Source organism: Urocitellus parryii, chromosome X, assembly GCF_045843805.1.
Source record: "Urocitellus parryii isolate mUroPar1 chromosome X, mUroPar1.hap1, whole genome shotgun sequence".
Lineage (NCBI taxonomy): Eukaryota > Metazoa > Chordata > Mammalia > Rodentia > Sciuridae > Urocitellus > Urocitellus parryii.
The window spans coordinates 87,010,865-87,029,663 of NC_135547.1; the positions used below are offsets into that span (position 1 = coordinate 87,010,865).

At 39.8% G+C, this 18,799-nt stretch overlaps 1 protein-coding gene across 2 annotated transcripts in view; it reads left to right on the top strand.

Annotated features, from left to right (window-relative positions):
- Positions 1-2,012: 2,012 nt before the first annotated feature.
- Phf8 (PHD finger protein 8) overlaps positions 2,013-18,799 on the top strand; it is a 151,369-nt gene continuing 134,582 nt past the window's right edge. The window contains exons 1-2 of one of the 2 annotated variants that reach the window (XM_026407417.1): positions 2,013-2,300; positions 3,549-3,739. In XM_026407417.1, the coding sequence (XP_026263202.1) occupies positions 3,642-3,739 (98 nt within the window). In that variant the 5' untranslated portion in view covers positions 2,013-2,300; positions 3,549-3,641. Of the gene's footprint in view, positions 2,301-3,548; positions 3,740-18,799 lie in introns of those variants that run through there. The other variant, XM_077793830.1, reaches the window with a different exon arrangement.

Below are 18,799 nucleotides of genomic sequence, written 5' to 3' on the forward strand. Positions count from 1 at the left end.
GATAGGGTCTCATGAAGTTGTCCAGGCTGGCCTTGAACTTCTGATTCTCCTGCCTCAGCCTTTTTTTTTTTCCCTGAGAAAAAGGAAAAAAGAAGTTTTATTGCTTTGCTAGCAAAGGAGAAGCACAGGAGACTCCAGTTCCAAAGGCTGTGATTCTCATATCTCAGCCTTGTGAGTATCTGGGATTACAGGTGTGAGCTAGATACCTTACTGCCCAGCTATGAAGCTATATGAAGACTATATTACTTTCTTAAAGAAGTCCTCTGTCTTCACTGCCCCAACTGCTTAAGCTTCAGGTCCCACTAAGACTGGTCCTTTCTCTGGCTAAGAAAGAATGTGACTTAGTTACTCTTGCCCAAAAATCTTCAGTGGATTGTTATTGCTTATTGATAAAATCTAAATTATTTTGCATTTTGCAGTCTTTCATGATCTGAACCTCCTACCCATCTCTTTTGTCCTTCCTGTTTCAATAATAGTCAATTTATTTTAGTAAATGTTTCTCGTATGCCTCCTTAAATTTGTACATATTGATCCTTTTGTGTCCAAAGTTCTTGCTTGTTTATTTAGTAAACATTTATATAATCTCTAGGTCTCCCTGAAGTCCTCCTTAAAACAGCAAGCAGCTTCTGAGGCTCTTTTTAAAGTTTATTTTATATGTTTTTTTTTTTTCCTTTTAAAAGACAGGGTCTCACTTGTTGTCCAGGCTGGCCTCAAACTCCTGAGATCAAGTGATTCTTCTGTCTCAGCCTCTTGAGTAGCAAAGACTTAAGCAAAGCACCGTTACTGGCCATTTCATCTGACTTGTTTTACATTTTGTATGAGGAATTAATGTGTGTACTGGGCTTTGTACTCCAATTGTTTACTTGCAAACTTGTCTCCTGCACTGGCTGGTGATTTCTCACTACAAAGGCCATTTTCATTATTGTGTCACTGGGGCCTAACCCACCCTCACTGGTTTGGTGAGTGCACATTTTCTTTTTTTTAAAGTGATGGCACCCTTTAAGAAAGTGATATGGTGAGAGAGCTAGAGAATTTTCTAGAATGTTTGAGGAAAACAGCGCCATTTTGAAGCACATGTGTCAAGCTCCCACTTAATGGTTCTTCTCACCACACATTGAGACTGTAGTTTGGAAATTTTGGAACAGGTGCGTGGAAATCACTGACCCATATCCGCACTGAACTGAACTGAACTGATAGGGTCAGCGAAGAGAGAGTTCAGAGGGACGTAGGAAATTGGTAGAAGCCTTATGGAGGAACTACATTGAGGAGCGAGGATCGGGCTGAGGAAGGAATATGGGTGTGGAAGAGGGTCAACTTCCCAGTTCTGAAACTCAGGTTACTTGGCTTCTTGAAAATAATCACAGAGCTTTCTTCACAGGGTGAAGAATAAATGACACGAAGACCGTGGGAAAGCCTAGCCTGTCGAAGGTGCTCAATGAACTGCAGCTGCTGTGAGTACTCCGCCTCCATCCCAGCTGAAGCCCGCCCCCGCCGCCACCTATTACTTTTGCAGTTTGGAGTCACAGAGTTCATCTCTTCTCATAGGAGGAGAAGGATGGGGAGGAGTGTGTATGTGTGTGTGGGGGTGTTGCTTAACTCCCTGTTTGCCCAGAACAGGGGAAAGGCTAGGAAATTTTGGGCCCCACTCAAAATGGAGCCAAGCCCCTGCCTCGCCTAAGATGGCGGCTTCCCCGCCTCTTGGCTCAAGGTCTCCAGCGGCGATTGGGCACCTCTAAGAGAGGAGCGGGTCCAAAGGTAGCTGGGCACCGCCCCCCTGTCTCAGGGTGGCACCCCGCCCCTGATGACATCACGCGGGAGCCTGCGGCTTGCTATTCCCCGCCTCCTACGCGGTCACCTCGCGAGCCCATCCCTCATAAGATGGCGGTTGGTTTGTCTCCCCACGGTAGCGCCGCCACTCTCAATATGGTAGCTGTTTACCCCATATTTCTCCTCCCCACTCCGCCTCAACTTCCTCGTTGTTTTGAATAAACTTTATTGACTACTACGAATTGCCTAGCACTGCTGCCGGGCTTCTCCTGGCGACTTTTCGGTCCGTCTTTCTTGGACCAGGCGGCCGGTTCATTTCGTTACTCCTTGGTTTGCTCGCGGCTTCTGCCGGCCCAGCGACGACGCCACTTGCCCGTTCGCAGGGCAGCCACCAGACTAGGCCCGAGCTGCGGTCTCTAGTAGGCCCGAACGGCTGGGCCGTGGGGAGTGCTGTGGAGAAGGCTGCCCTGAAGCACTGCTGGGCAGCTGGCGCCGCACGACCCAGCGGGTGGTTCGAAGGGAAGGCGAGCAAGGTTCGCAGCTTTACGGTGACTATCCCAGAATTCGGCGCGCGCCGCTACTGGGGCCGGAACTGCCGGGCGAACCTCCGCTGAGCGAAGCTCCGCGCCGCCTTGGAGCTAACCCGGCCGCCGGCGTGTCGCCGGGACTGAGCTCCGCCGGCGTGAGGACTGCCCTGCAGCTTTGGCCATGAGGCGGTCCACGTAGGATTCGGGACCGAGGACATTCTTGTCAGGTTTGGGGCTTGAAGACGTTCCTGTTAGGGAGGCGTAAAGAGATTCTCGTAAGTTTCGGGGGCTGCGAGGAGGATATTCCTGTCAGTCTCAGGATCTCGGATGAGAGCCCTGGCAATTTGGGGGTGCAGGGGAACCTTCGTCATTTTGAGGGGGCTGCAAGGAATACATGCCAGTTTCCAAGCGGAGGAGAAAGAAAATCGTTGCTTAGTTTTCAGCAGTGTGAGGAAATTCTAGTCAGTCGGGGGGTTTTGAACCGATCCTTTTTAGTTTCAAAGGTGCGATGAGAACCCTGTCATCTTTGAAGTAGGGGATGAGCTGATGAGTTTTTAAAGAGGTTTGTTTCTGTTGGGGGTGATTAGACTCCTGACGGGTCCAGGAAGGGATGATATTGAGTGACGGGAAGATCATTTAAACTCCGAGAACGCGACCCCAGAACTGTGATTTGAGTTTGGGCGCCTAGTCTTGTCTGCCTTGTTCCCTAAGGCTTTGGGGTGATTTTTGAGTAACCTGAACAGACTTTCAAGGGTCCCTCATTTCTCTGGTTGATCATATTAGGGGAGTGAGAGGAGGGTCTTTGGGTTGTTTCCTGAGGAACCCCCAGCCCCATTCTTTACGCTGTGGTTTGCGTCATAATAAAGGGAGCCGGGAGCCCTGGGAAACGAGAGGCTAGCAAGGACAGGGTTCAGTGAGGGATTAGGAGAGCTTCCTGAAAAGCTTCAGATATTTCCATGAAACCCGGAAAGAAGTTATCACTCACTCCAGGGCTTAGAAGGTAGGGGATGGGAGACAGGGGATGGGGGGAGACTCAAAGGTGGAGCACGGAACGTTCTTTCTGAGTGAAAGAAATTCTAAAGGCCGGGTGGACTTTCTCTGGTTGCCCCCTACAGCCACACCAGCTGTGTTGCATCCCGGCTGGCGGAGGTAACTCCCTATTTCATAGCTGAGGGTTGGTGCCCCAAGGCGGGTGGGAGGGGGTCGGCGTGGGGGGACCTGATTCACTCTGTAAAAAGTGTTGTTTGTGCCCAGCTATCGTCCAGAGAGGACGCGTCCTGTTGCCTCCAGCCCCTCCTTGACACCAGGAACCTGGCCCGCCGCAGATCGCTCCAAGGCCCCACGAAGATGGCCTCGGTGCCTGTGTATTGCCTCTGTCGGCTACCTTATGATGTGACCCGCTTTATGATCGAGTGTGACATGTGTCAAGACTGGTTTCATGGCAGGTAAGGAGGGCAGGCCAGGTTGGACGGGGTACAGTGGCCAAGTGCATTCATTCACTCTCTCCTTTTCTCAGCTCTGTTTTAGATTCATGCTCAGAAACTGCCCCCCTTTTCTCAGACCCAGGTTTTTCCATCCTCCTTTAAGACCAAGGCTGCCTGACATTGGCTTTTGATTTCCTTTCTTTCTCTGTTTTCCCCTACAATTCTTTTTTGTGTCCTTTTGAAAAAAAAAAAGATGTGTACATGTGTACAAGTATGTGCATGTATGTGTATATACATATTTGTGTATGCCTGTGTGTGTATGTGTCTGTATAATACACACACACACACACACACACACACACACACACCCCTTCTGTTTTAGCTACAAAGAAAGCATCATTTTTGTATTCCGGCAGTTGTGTTTTGCTTTACACACTGGCTTTGGGGGAGGCAGTACTGCATTTTTGAGGTATCTGAATCTGACAAACATACATTTCTTTGCAACTTACTATCAGAGTGGCCTTGGGCAAGTTGCTTTTCCTCTGTGAGCCTTATTGTCTTCACCAATAAAATGCATCAAATACATCCTTCCTGGTTTTAAAGTAATTTGCATGCATTCAATAAATGGAGACAAATGCAATAGTATTTTATTTCTACACTATCTGCAGAACCATCCTTATAACTAAATTGAATTAAGCAGAAAGGATATTGGGTAAAACAGCAGGAGTAAAACCACTAATGAATTCCCTCCAGTTAACCATGTGTGCACATAAGCACCTGTCACCCAGAATTCCAGAGAGGTTAGTGTGTGGAATAAAACTGTAATATTATCCCATTATTGAGATTTAAATCCCAGCTATGGAAAAATAACCATAAGACAGATATGTACACTGGAATACAATAAAGCAGTATATGTCATTCTCCTTCTGTCATGTAGATCCTAGAACCCTCAGTTGTCAGTTTTTCCTTCCAGAGGAGCTCTTTCTCTTATCATGCTCATAATCAAAGTAATGGTATTGATGTTGCCAAAATCCTGCCCTAAGTAGGGGTTACCCCTTGCAGCATATCCAATTCATATTTAACTGATCTTTATTGAATATTTACTATTTATGTACCAGATGCAGAGTTCCATTTACTGCTTCATGTTTATTTAAGAGGGACAGATCTAGAAAGTGAAGTCTTTTCTTTTGCTCTGGAAATAAGTGGGGATTAAAAGTTTTTCATATCCGGGCATGACAGAGCATGCATGTAATCCCAGTGACTTGTGAAGGTGAGGCAGGAGGATTGCAAGTTTGAGGCTAGCCTCAGCAATTTAGTGAGGCCCTAAGCAACTTAACAAGATCCTATCTCAAAATAAAAAAAAAAATGAAAAAAGTCTGGGGAATGTAGCTCATTTGTTAAGCACCCCTGGGTTCAATCCCTGGTACTAAAAAGAAAAAAAAATTCTGGGCTGGGGATGTGGCTCAGTGACAGAGCGCTTGCCTCCTAGCATGTGTGAGGCACTGGGTTTATTCTCAGAACCAAATATAAATAAAATAAAGGTCCACTTACAACTAAAAAATATATATATTAAAAAAAAGAAGAAAAAAGTTCTTTCAGGATTCTTGGTTATCTTTGCTAGTGCTGATAAGTCACTCCTCAGCTTAAAATTATTCTTTCATTCGTTTTCCTGCAGGATAAAATTGAGTCTTCTTTATGTGATAGACAAGACTTGTTTAATCTCATTTCCCACCCCTCCCTACCCGCTCCCTCTGTACTAGAGGTTGAATTCAGGGAAGCTTTACCACTGAGTTAAATTCACAGTCCTTTTTATTTTGAAGCAGGGACTGTTTGAGTTGCTGAGGCTGGCTTTAAACTTGTGATCCTCCTGCCTTAGCCTCCTGAGTTGATGGAGTTGCTAGGGTTAGTGGCTATGCACCACAATGCCTGGCTCCTCCGTGTCCTAGCAAAACTGAACTGTGTACAGTTTTGGGACAATTTTATTCTCCTTTATACCTCTTTTCTTTGCATATGCTATTTCCACTAATGTCCTCCCCTTTATAACTCATAGAATATCTCCTCTGTATAAGGTCTGCTTCCCCTGGGTTCCCACTGAACCTTTTATGCATCCTTATTAAAAATAATTATTTCATATTATAAATATGTTGGGTCCTACTCATTGGCAGGTGCTCCCTGAGAGGAGAGATGCCATCTTTTCATTTTTGGTATCGTCAGAATGTGGTTCATGTAGTAAAGTCTAACATGTAATAGATGTTGAGTATATTTTTGAGTGAAAGAATGAGTCTTCATGAAAAAACTGTTTTTGTTGCTTTTGGCCCTTAGTTTGTATTATACAGGAAGTACGTAGGTTCGGTCCTGGAAAAGGGGCTTCTGCTCACAATATAGAGACCTTATCTCTACACACTGGGAACAGGGAACAGGAATGAATGCTTCCCAAGTGTATACTTGTGCCAGACTCTACACCAGGGCCTTTGCATAAATTATTTAATTTATACCCAAGCCTGAAAGTTAGATTTCTAAACTGTAGCATGTTTAAATTTCCTTTTCTTGGCTATATAGGCAAGATATGCTCATTGTAGAAAATACAGGAGAAGAATATAGAAGGAAACAAAAGTCAACTACCTTCTACAATCTGGCATAATCCACTGTTGACATTTTTGCTGCAATAACTCTTCTCTTTTGACTTCAAACATAAACATGTTTTTTTTATATAAAATGGGATTGTATTATAAATACCATTTTGTTACCTGTCTTTTATTCTTCCCTAACATAATGTGGGTATTTGCCATGTTATTAAATAGTCATCTAAATTTAGTTTTTGATATTTCATTATATGTATTTGTTACCAGTTACTTGATTATTTCCTTTATAGTTGTATACTGATATTATTTACATTTTTATATTATAAATGTTGTTGAGATGCAAGGAAACTATGGGTATTGTGTGGAAAGATTTTGCATCTTGATATGAGTGCTGATTAAAACAAAAGAAAAAACATTGTGGTGAACATCTTTGAACAATGGACACTTGACATTTATAAGCAGCACCCACTGAAGCCAAATTTACAAATTTACAAAATATGAAGATGTGTTTTATGGTCCAGGCCCGTCTTTAAGAACATTTCAATGGTGAGTTCTGTGTTTCTGTGTATACTCTGATATGAGTTAACTGCTCTAATCTTTTTCCATGAAAGAAACCAATTTTTTTAATCTCTTCTGTTTCTTTCTATGGGCTGTCAGAGAACAAGGGTGGTAGCTGAGAATCAAGTCTTTGGTGGGTGGCTGCTCTTGCTTACTCAGTGCATTGCTCACTTGCTTTCTCTCTTGCTCTCCCTTATGCGTGCACACACATACCCCAGGCTCACAGTGCTCCATTTAAGTTTATATTTCAACACAACTGAAAGTAACTAAATATTATGAACTTTTCATGGTGGCTTTTAAAATTAAGCCCACAGATTTTAAATCCACAAATGCCTAGAGGTGATGATAGAAATCTGTTCTTATCTCTGATGGATTTCATTAAGTCCAGTTAGGAATTATAGTGTGTAACACAAAGTTATTAACTGGAGAGGTTGTAACAAGGGAGGCAACTGTTCCATTTCAAGGATGGGAGTCTGGAATTTGTGAAAGTTAAAGTGATTTTGTAAGTGTGGATTTGAACTTTGAATTATCTAATTCCAGAGTCCAATTTCTCGAAAGTAGAAAAACTACTCATTCCTCACTTAAGAGACTGGGTTTCACAAAAAACACTGATTTGTAGAACAGCACTTCTTAAACTTTAGCATGCATAAGAATCATATGGAAGACTTGTTAAAACACAAGACAGGTAGACCCCAGCTATAGTGTTTCTGATTCAGTAGGTGATCAGAGCCCACCCTCGTCAGCTACAGATTTAAAACATTATCCTTCCTTGATTTCTTCTTCTCTAAGGTGTGATAGCTTCTAATATTGGGGGATGGATGAGCTAACATATTATTGTTGTGTACCAGTCACCCTTGTGGGGTTCATCAACTGGGAATTTTATTTTTAATATTTATTTTTTAGTTGTAGTTGAACACAATACCCTTATTTTATTTATTTATTTTTATGTGGTGCTAAGGATCAAACCAGGGTCTTGCATGTGCTAGGTGAGCAATCTGCTGAGCCACAACCCCAGCCCTCAACTGGGAATTTGTGCAAAAATGCAAATTATAGGGCTGGGACTGAACTCAGCAATCTACATTTTTAAAAATCTTTATTTATTTTTTAGTTGTAGTTGTCAATACCTTTATTTTATTTATTTATTTATTTTTATGTGGTGCTGAGGATTGAACCCAGGGCCTTGAACATGCTAGGCAAATGTTCTACTGCTGAGCCACAACCCCAGCCCCAGCAATCTACATTTTATCAAACAGATTATTAATTCTGAGACACCCTAACCTTTAAGAATCATTACTGTACACTGATGGATAAAACTAGTTGGCATCCATTAATTAATGTCTGGAGTTTTGACAAAAGCCTCACCTCTTTACAGCTTTTCTGTTTGTAAAAGAAATATTGGTTGATACTTTGCAAGGATTTGGCTGTGGTGTGCATTCTGAACTCTAGAGAAAGGGACACTGATTTCAGTTCTTGGTTCAAATTGTGACTTGTTGGGGCTAGGGTTGTGGCTCAGTGGTAGAGCACTTGCCTAGCACGTATGAGGCACTGGGTTCGATCTTCAGCACCACATTAAAAATAAATAAATAAAATAAAGGTATTGTGTCCATCTACAACTAAAATTTTTTTTTTAAAAATTCTGACAAATTAGAATAAATTTTAAAAATGCACTAAGGATAAAAAAAACTCTGACTTGTTACTTTTTTTTTTGGTGGGGGGTACCAGGGATTGAACTCAGGGGCACTGAACCACATCTCCAGCCCTTTTTTATATTTTATTTAGAGACAGGGTCTTGCTGAGTTGCTCAGGGCCTTGCTAAGTTGCTGAGACTGGCTTTGAACTCAAGATCCTCCTGCCTCAATCTCCTGAGCTGCTGAGATTACAGGCATGTGTCACCATGCCTGACCTGACCCTTTATTACAAAAGAATTTCATCTGTTCGTCCTCAGTTTTACTAAGAATGGTTATAAAGATAAATAAAGTGGTTGTAGCTATTTTTTGTTGAGCACCAACTAATATGCCAATTGTTGTGCTAAACGTTTTGCCTAATTATCTTTATTTAATCCTTTTTAAAAGTTTTAAAATCAGGAATCTATTTAGTTGTGTTAGTTTGTATTTTCCAAGGAACTGATACATTTCACCTAAGTTGTCAAATTTATACAGTTATTCATAGTGTTCCCTTATTATCCTTTTAGTATTTGTAGGCTCTGTTTTGATATTTTGTTCCTGTTTATTAAAATTTTGTGTCTTGCCAGGAACTAACCATGGCGCACACTTATAATACCAGTGGCTTGAGAGGCTGAGGCAGTTCAATTTATCCATCTCCATATTTGTAAATTTGGAATTCTTAAAGACTTGCAAGTTCAAGGCCAACCTCAGTGAGGCTCCAAGCAACTTGGTGAAATTATGTCTCAAAATAAAAATATAAAAAGGGCTAGGGATGTATTTCAGTGGTTAGCACCTCTGGATTCAATCCCTGGTACCAAAAAAATGGCATCTTTTCTTAGAATTGATAACAGATTTGTCAGTTTTATTTTATTTTTCCTGTATTATTTTTATTTTTGATTCCCATTCTTATCAAAGTAGAAGGTTTTTTTGTTGACTTTCTCTTTTGTCTTTCTGTTTTCAATTTCATTGATTTTCACACTTTATTATTTCTTTCTTCTGCTTGCTTTAGATGTATTTTGCTCCTCTTTATCTTGTTTCTTGAGGTGGTAACTTAGATTATTGATTTGATACTTTTTTCTAATATAAATATTTAGTAATATAAATTTCCCTCAGCATTGATTTAGCTGTGTCCCATAAATTTTGATATATTTTCCTTTTCATGTAGTTCAATGCTTTTTAAAAATTTCCATTGAGACTTCTTATTTGACCCATGAATTATTTAAAAGTGTGTTGTTTAGTTTCTAAGTGTTTGTAGAATTTCCTTTTATCATTTTGTCTACTTTGATTCCATAGTGATCAGGGAATATATTTTGTATGATTTTGTATGTTCCTTTAAATGGATTGAGATTTGTTTGATAGCCCAGGATTTATGTAATCTATCTTGGTACATGTTCCATGATCACTTGAAAAGCATGTATATTCTGCATTTTGGGGTATAATGTTCTTACTTTTTTTTGTACCAGGGATAGACGCCAAGGGTGCTTAACCACTGAACTACCCCTCTAGCTCTTTTTATTTTTTATTTTGGGACAGGGTCTTACTAAGTACCTTAGGCCCTCTTAAATTGCTAAGGCTGGCTTTGAATTTGTAATTCTCCTGCATCAGCCTCCTGAGTCCGTTGGGATTACAGATGTGCGCTGCCACACCTGGCTTGTTGGGTGTAATGTCCTGTAAATGTTAATTAACTTACTATTGGTTGATGGCATTGCTGGATTCTTTATTCTTGCTGATTTTCTATGTAGTTGTTCAGTATGTTCTGGGGAAGTTGGTAATGGGGATTGAATCCAGGGCCTCATACTTGCTAGACCAGTGCTCTACCACTGAGCCATCCCTAGCCTCCCATTCAGTAAATTTTTGAAAGAGAGGTGTTGAAATGTCCAACTGTAACTGTGGGCTTATCTATTTCTCCTTTCAGTTCTATCATTTATTGCTTTACATATTTTGTATCTTTGTTGTTTGATATTTATGTACCTAGAATTTCAGTCTTGGTATATTGAACCTTTTATCATTAATGTAATGTCTATGTTTCTCATAGTTTTGTTTGTATGCAAGTCTACTTTATCTTATAATATAGATTCTCCTGCCTTCTTTTGATTAAGGGTTGCATGATATATAGTTTTTCATCCCTACTTTATTCTTTTGAGGTGCTAGTGTTTGAACTCAGGGCCTTATGCATGCTAGAGATGCACTCTACCACTGATCTACATTCTCAGTCCTCATCTCTTTACAGTCAGTCTATTTATATACCATATATAAAGTGCATTTCTTGCAGACAATATGTAGTTTGGTATTATTTACTCTGCTAGTCTCTTATAATGGGCATATTTAGTCAATTTATACTTAATACAGTTATTGATGTATTACAGCTTAAATATGTTATTTAAATTTTTCTTCTCTCTTCTTTGTGCCTCTGTTTTCCCTTCCCCTTCCTCCCCCACTCTTATTTTGTGGTACTGCCGATTGAACCCAGGGGCACTCTACCACTGAGCTATATCCCAAGACTTTTTTAAAATTTTTTTATCTTGAAACAGGTATTCATAAATTGTCGAGGCTGGCCTGGAATACAGTCCTCCTGCCTTGGCCTCCTGAGTCCCTGGGATTACAGGTGTAACATACTGCACCCAAGTTTATGCCTCTGTTTTCTTTCTTCTGTCTTGTTGATTATTTATATCTTTTTTACAATTCCATTTTGCTTTATCTGTATTGTTTTAAAATGTGTCTTTGTATAGGTTTTTCAATTCTTGCCCTAGGTGTTATTTCATACATATATATAATTTACCACAATCAGCTGGTGTTTTTATTTTTTCTCGATAAATTCCTTTATATTACCTTACTTATAATATAACTAGTCTTAAATGTTCTATACATTGAGAACTACACAATACAGTGCTGTGCTTTTTTTCAGAATTGAGGATTTTGAAACAGTCCACTAAATTGCCCAGGCTGGCCTGGAATTTGCAATTTTCATGCCTCAGCTTCCTGAGTATCTGGGATTACAGATTATACCACTGTGCCCAGTTTATACCTCTGTTTTCTTTCTACTGCATTTTTGTGAGTTACTTGTACCTTTTTTACAATTCCATTTTGCTTTTTTTTTTTTTTTGTACTGGGGATTGAAGTCAGGGGCACTTGACCATTGGAGCCAACTCTCCCAGCCCAATTTTATATGTTATTTAAGGACAGGGTCTAGCTGAGTTGCTTAACACCTCGCTTTTGCAGAGTCTGGCTTTGAACTCATGGTCCTCCTGCCTCAGCCTCCCAAGCTGTTGGGATTATAGGCTTGTGCAACCCTGCAGGGCTCCATTTTGCTTTATCTACAATGTATCTCTTTGTGTATGTTTTTCAGCACTTGCTCTAGATCTCTAGGGATTGAACTCAGGGGCACTTAACCACTGAGCCACATCCTCAGCTCTATTTTTTTTTTAATTTAGAGACAGGGTCTTACTGAGTTGCTTAGCACCTTGCTGTTGCTGGGGCTGGCTTTAAACTCAGGATCCTCCTGTGTCCACCTCCTGAGCCTCTGGAGCAGATGCGCCTGGCTAGATGTTATTTTATACATAATATAATTTCCCACAACCCAATTCATGTTTACACTTTCCCAGTTTGAGTAAAAACTTATTTCTCATGCTTTGTCAGCAGTAGTGGTACACTCCTATAGCTCCAGCAATTTGGGAGGCTGAGTCAGGATGATCAAAAGTTCTAGGCCAGCCTCAGTTACATGTCCCTAGTCCCTGTCTCAAAAAGGGCTGGGGATATAGCGTGTGGGTAAAGTGCTCCAGATTCAATCCCCAGGACCAAAAAAATTTTAAAAAGAAACTCTCTTTAAACCCTTTTAAATTCTCTTCTTTTTTCTACACACATTGAGAATCACATCAGACAGTGCCATTTTTTTTTTCTTTAGTACTGGGGACTGATCCCAGGGGCGGTCTTATCACAGAGCTATATCCCCAGCCCTTTTTTTGAGACAAGGTCACTCTAAGTTGCCCAGGCTGGCCTGGAACTTGTCATCCTCATGCCTCTGTTTCCTGAGTAGCTTGGGTTATAGGTTTGTGCCACCACCTCTGGCAAGTGCCGTATTTTTTGCTTCTACCATCAAACATAATTTAGAGAACTTGAAAGGAAAATGAAAGTATATTGTATTTCCTTATACTTTTCTCTTTCCCTTGTTCTTTTACTTCCTAATTCCTTCCAAGATTCCTTCTTGTAACATTTCCTTTCTGTTTAGATAGCTTTATCTCCCCCCCCCCTTTTTTAGGATAGGTTTATTAGCAACAAATACTTTTTGTTTTCTTTCATCTCTCTTGATTTCTGTTGATCTTTTTATTTGATGTCAAATTCTGTATTTCCAGTTCTTTCAGCACTTGAAAACTGTTGTGCCTCCATGGTTTCTGATGAGAGATCCTGTCATTCAAATGGGTGTTGTGCTTTAGGTAATATGCGACTTCTCTCTTACTACTTTCAAGATTTTTCCCTTTTATAATTTTAGGAGTTGATTAAGCCACTGTCTCTAAGGGTTCTTTGTTTTTGTCTTTTGTTATAGTCCTGTAGGTTACTGAGTCTCTGTGCATTTTTTTTCAGTGCTGTGGCTCAAATCTAGGGTCTCACATGTGTGAGGCAAGTGCTCTACCATTGAGTTACATATCCCTAGTCCTGTACATTTTTTTCTACTTCACATTTCTTTCCATTTAAATTCTGTCTTCAAGTTTACCAATTATTTCTTCTGTTGTCTTCATTCTGCTGTTGAACTCATCCAATGAATTTTCTTTAAAATTATTGTATTTTTCATATCTAAAAGTTCCATTTGTTTGTTTGTTTGTTTTTTGAAAAAAAAATCTATTTCTTTGCAGAGATTTTCTTTTCTTGGCACTTTCTATTTACTCATTTGTTTTTGGCATGTTTGTAATTGTCCATTTTTTGTAGTGCCTTTAAAATTCTTGTCAGATAATTCCAACATCTGTGTCATCTTAGTGTTGACATCTGTTGATTTTCTTTTCTCATTCAACTTGTGATTTTCCTTGTTCTTGAAATGGTGAGTGATTATTATAATTATATCCTGGACATTTGGGGCATTATATTATGAGACTCTGGATCTTATTTAAAACTTCTTTTTTACAACCCTCTTCAGACACTGTACTTTGGTTGCAGGAATGAGGTACAAGTTCATTGCTACCACATGGGGGTGGAAATCCAAATTTCCCACTTTGTCTCTCTGTTGACACAAACCACTTGGTAGGTGGTTGGATCCTGCTACACCTAGTTGTTGTTCCTTCTTCTCTTTACTTTTCAGATTCTTATTATGTTTGTTTTGTATGTAATGCCGTGGTTTATAGCTGTACTTAGTGGGAGAAGGAGGGAGAAGTGTATCTACTCTATATTGTTTTAGAACCAGAAGGGACCACTTAATTTTTACATTAGCTGTTTGGAGCTACTATTTCCCCCATGAGGTTAAATAACTTGTCCAAAGCTACGTAGCCCATTAGCTGTTGCACTGCCGCAGTCTGGCTGGGCACGATTCAGGAGCCACTTGGTCAAAAGAAACAAACTTTATTTTTAGAACCACACACGCCAAACAAAACAGCTCCTCAGGAAAAACCCTCAGAGCCCAAATGCCACCACCGGCTTTCCACAAGCCTCTCTCACCACCCACAATCCTCCTGCTCTTGAGGCCGATTGGCTGGGTTGTGTGGGTGGAGCCAAAGAAGTCCCCCAATGAGCAGCTCCATGGTCTGAAAGGGCAGGGAAACAGCCCAATGAGCATCACCGCAGAGGAGCCAATCAGCTAGATGTTGCTGGGGCCGCTGTGAGCCAATCATCAGCTGGCAGTCTGAAAGGGCAGGGAAACAGCTCAATGAGCATCTCCAATGAGCATCACCACAGAGGAGCCAATCAGCTAGATGTTGCTGGGGCTGCTGTGAGCCAATCATCAGCCGGCAGCTGGAAGTTTGCTGGGGCCCCTTCAGCTGTGGCTCTCAACATCTCCCCCTCTCTGTTTAAACAGCAAGCATGTGGCTTAGGGACCGTGCCTGCCTTAGGTTGTCCAATAGTACATATGGTCCTTACCCATTATCGGATGAGCTGACCTCAAGGCGTCAGCCTCCTGTCTTAGGTTGGTACCATTGTAATTGGATCTTACCCGTCACTGACTACTGGTCCAGTATACAGGCACATATGTGGAGAGGTACGAGCGGGGGGGTTGAAGTTCTTTGCCTCACATCTGTTGGCCCCCAAGTTTTAGCTGAACGATCATGAAAAGCAGAAGGGAGGAAGATACACCAAGCCAATTGACGGCTCCTTTTGGAAAATTTGTACCACCGATGACATCATAAGCACAAATACCCCAACACTACCACAGATAGTTCACAATGCATACAAGTGACACATAGTCTAGGCAAGTTCTGCAAGCAGTTCAGTGATGGCTATTGCAGAAGCTGTAGATTGGATTTATCTTTGTCTTCACCAGCACTGGGATGAAGATAGGAATTCTGGCAATAATGGCTAAAGAAAAAATTATGTATCATTCCAGAAGGCACTAGAAGAAAACAATTTTCTTAACAATTTACATTATCTTGAAGAGAATTATTAAATATAATGAAAAGGAAAGGTGAAAGTAAACAAACAGATCTGTTAACCTCCTTTTTTGTTGACATATTAAAACAATCCTTAAGAGTTGTTTACCCAATTTAAATTAAGCCATTTAAATCACGTGAATAAAAAAAAATATTTGGATCCATTTTTTCGTGAGCGTTCATCATATATGATATATGGACATACATACATTCAAACATATAACACAAAACACAAGTGTGCACACATAATATAATACATACAATACATAACATAATAGTAAAGGCCTTATAACTTTTTACAGGTGAAATATCCATTGCAATGTTTAAAACCTCTATAGTCAAAAAATAGAACTGATCACAAAACATTAACCTAGGTCTGTATGAGCTCAAAAAACAAAATAGAACTTCATGATATGGGAAAGGGCAATAATAAAATAGATATTGAAAAAAGCATCCTGGTTCTGTTGCAGATGTAAGAATAGCCAAACTGGAGTTTTGGATATCAGCTGTTATGGATTTGAGCCAAATCATCTTCTTTTTGGTCTGTAGAAATTGCTTTAGTTAATCTCTCTGGAATCCAAATTGGCTGCTGTTCTCCCTGTGGAAACACACAAACAGGCCCCCGACTCCAGACAATCACTGGGTCAGCACTTTAGTTAATCTCTCCAGAATCCAAATCGGCTGCTGTTCTTCCTGTGGAAACACACAAACAGACCCCCGACTCCAGACAATTACTGGGTCAGGACCTTTCCATTGTCCTGTTAGAATATCTTTCCAAAGTACCTTTTGGACACATATGCCTTTCCGCAGCACTAAGTCCTGATGAATCCAAATTTAAAAAGTTTAGAGTAAAAAGGGTTATTTTAAGTTTATCTTTGGGGAATATATACCCCTTTCCAATTCCGTCTTTTTGCTTTAATAAGTACATTTTAATAGTTTGATGAGCTCTTTCAACTATGCCTTGTCCCTGTGGCTTGTATGGGATTCCTGTTATATGAGTAATGCCAAATGATGAGCAAAATTCTACCTCTTTTAAGAGGTAGAAGTATAACCAGGGGCATTATCTGTTTTTAACTGTTTTGGAACGCCCACAATGGCAAAATTTTGTAAGCAATGAGCTGTAACATCTTTAGTTTTTTCTCCAGCATGAAGGGAGCCCATCAAAAATCCAGAAGAAGTATCAACTGTAACATGCAAATATTTTAATTTTCCAAATTCTGGCAAGTGTGTGACGTCCATCTGCCAAATATGGTTAGGTATCAGTCCTCTAGGATTGACTCCAAGATTAACTTGTGGTAAAAATGTAACACAATTTTGACATTGTTTTATTATTTGTCTAGCTTATTCCTTAGTTATTTTAAAACGCTTTTGTAAAGTATTAGCATTGACATGGAACCTTTTATGAAAATTTATAGCTTCTTCTAGTGTAGAGAAAATATGTATGTCATGTGTAGTTTTATCTGCTAAATCATTGCCCAAACTAAGGGCTCCAGGCAATCCTGTATGTGCCCTGATATGTCCTATAAAGAACGGATCTTTTCTTTCCCAGATTAGACTTTGTATAGTGGAAAGCAAAGAGAAAACAGTAGAGGAAGGGGAAATCCTACCAGCATCTTCAAGGGATACTATAGCATTAACTATATACTGACTATCGGAAAATAAATTAAATACAGAATCTTTAAACATCACAAAAGCTTGTAATACTGCATTAAGCTCTACCTTTTGAGCTGATTGTTTGGGTACTAAAAATGTAAAAGTTTGATCAGGTGTAACTATTGCTGCTGTACCATTATATGACCTATCAGTGAATATATTTGGAGCATTCATGATAGGTGTTTTTCTTGTCATTTTTGGAAAAATTACAGGATGCGATGACCAAAAAGACAATAAAGGATTAGATGGTAAGTGGTTATCAAATGAAACATTAGATTTGCACATGATTATTGCCCAAATATTTAACTCATTAGCTAACTCATCAATTTGATTCATAGTATATGGAGTAATAATTTTATTGGGAGAAATTCCAAACACTCCCTTTGCTGCTTTTATTCCTTTGAGTATTAATTGTCCTACAGCCTCAGGATACCTAGTAAGAATAGTGTTAGGAGAATAAGATAAATGTATCCATAATAATGGACCTTCTTGCCAAAATACTCCTGTAGGAATATTTTTTCTAGGTAGTACAATAAATAATAAAGGCAAACTTATATCAATTCTATCCAAATGCATATTTTCCATATATGTTTCAATGATTTTTAATGCCTTTCTTGCTTCAGGCGTTAACATTCGGGGTGAATTTGGATCTGATGGACCTTTTAGGATATCAAATAAAGGTCCCAACTCTCCTGTTGGTATACCTAGATAAGGCCTTATCCAATTTATGTCTCCTAATAACTTTTGAAAGTCGTTAAGTGATTTTGAGTTGATCTACTCGTATTTGAATTTTTGGTGGACGGACCATGGTTGAGGATAATAGAACTCCTAAATAATTAATTGGAAAATTTAATTGTACTTTATCTATTGCTATCTCTAGATTATAATTTTTTAATAAGTTTGTAAGTGTGGCATAACATTCTAACAATGTGTTTTTAGCTTTGTGTGCTAATAATACATCATCCATATAGTGAAATATTTGTAGTTCAGGATTTTGATTTCTGTGTTGCTGGATTACTTTGTTAACATAAATTTGACACATAGTTGGGCTGTTAGCCATCCCTTGAGGGAGTACTTTCCATTCATATCTCTGATCAGGACCTTCATGATTCAGTGTAGGGATAGTAAATGCAAAACGTGGACTATCCTCAGGATGAATTGGAATTGAAAAAAAAAACAATCTTTAATATCTATAACTAAAACATACCAAGTTTTTGGCAAAGCAGACAATTGAGGAATCCCCAATTGAACAGGTCCCATAATAACCATCTCATTATTAATGGCTCTTAAATATTGCAATAATCTCCATTTACCAGATTTCTTTTTGATGACAAAAATGGGAGTATTATGGGGAGATACAAAAGCTTGTATATGTCCTTCCGCTAATTGTTGTTTGACCAGGTCATGGGCTGCTTTTATCTTTTCTTTAGTCAGGGGCCACTGAGGAACCCAACTGGTCTTTCTGATTTCCAAGTAATTTTTATTGTCTCAGTGGCCCTTTCTGAAAATCCAACCCATGTCTGTCTGTTCCTTGATCTAGTTGTATTGGTGCTGCTATACCTTGTTCTTGTTTTTCTAATCTTTTTCCTTTCCTAAAACCTTGTCTAGTCATAATAGTGGGTGCATTTTGGTTGATGTTATTTGTTAATGTCAGACCTAATTGATCTAGGACATCTCTTCCCCATAAATTTACGGGAAGATGATCCAATACATACGGCTGTATAGTTCCTTCACATCCTTCAGGATCCTTCCAGTCTAATACCATTGCACTTCTATGGGGATTAGTTGCTACTCCTAGGCCTCAAAGCGTTTGAGTGGCTTGTTGTAATGGCCAATGTCTTGGCCATTCTTGACGAGAGATGATGCTAAGGTCTGCACCTGTATCCAGTAGCCCATTAAATTCATGTCCTTGAATATTTAGTTTTAGCATGGGGCGAGAATCTAAATTTAAAGAAAGCATAGCCCAGTCCACACCTGTGGAGCCTAATCCCTTGGAACCTCTTTGTACAGCACGACTGGAAAATTTATCATGTAGGCTTGGTATTATTAGTAACTGTG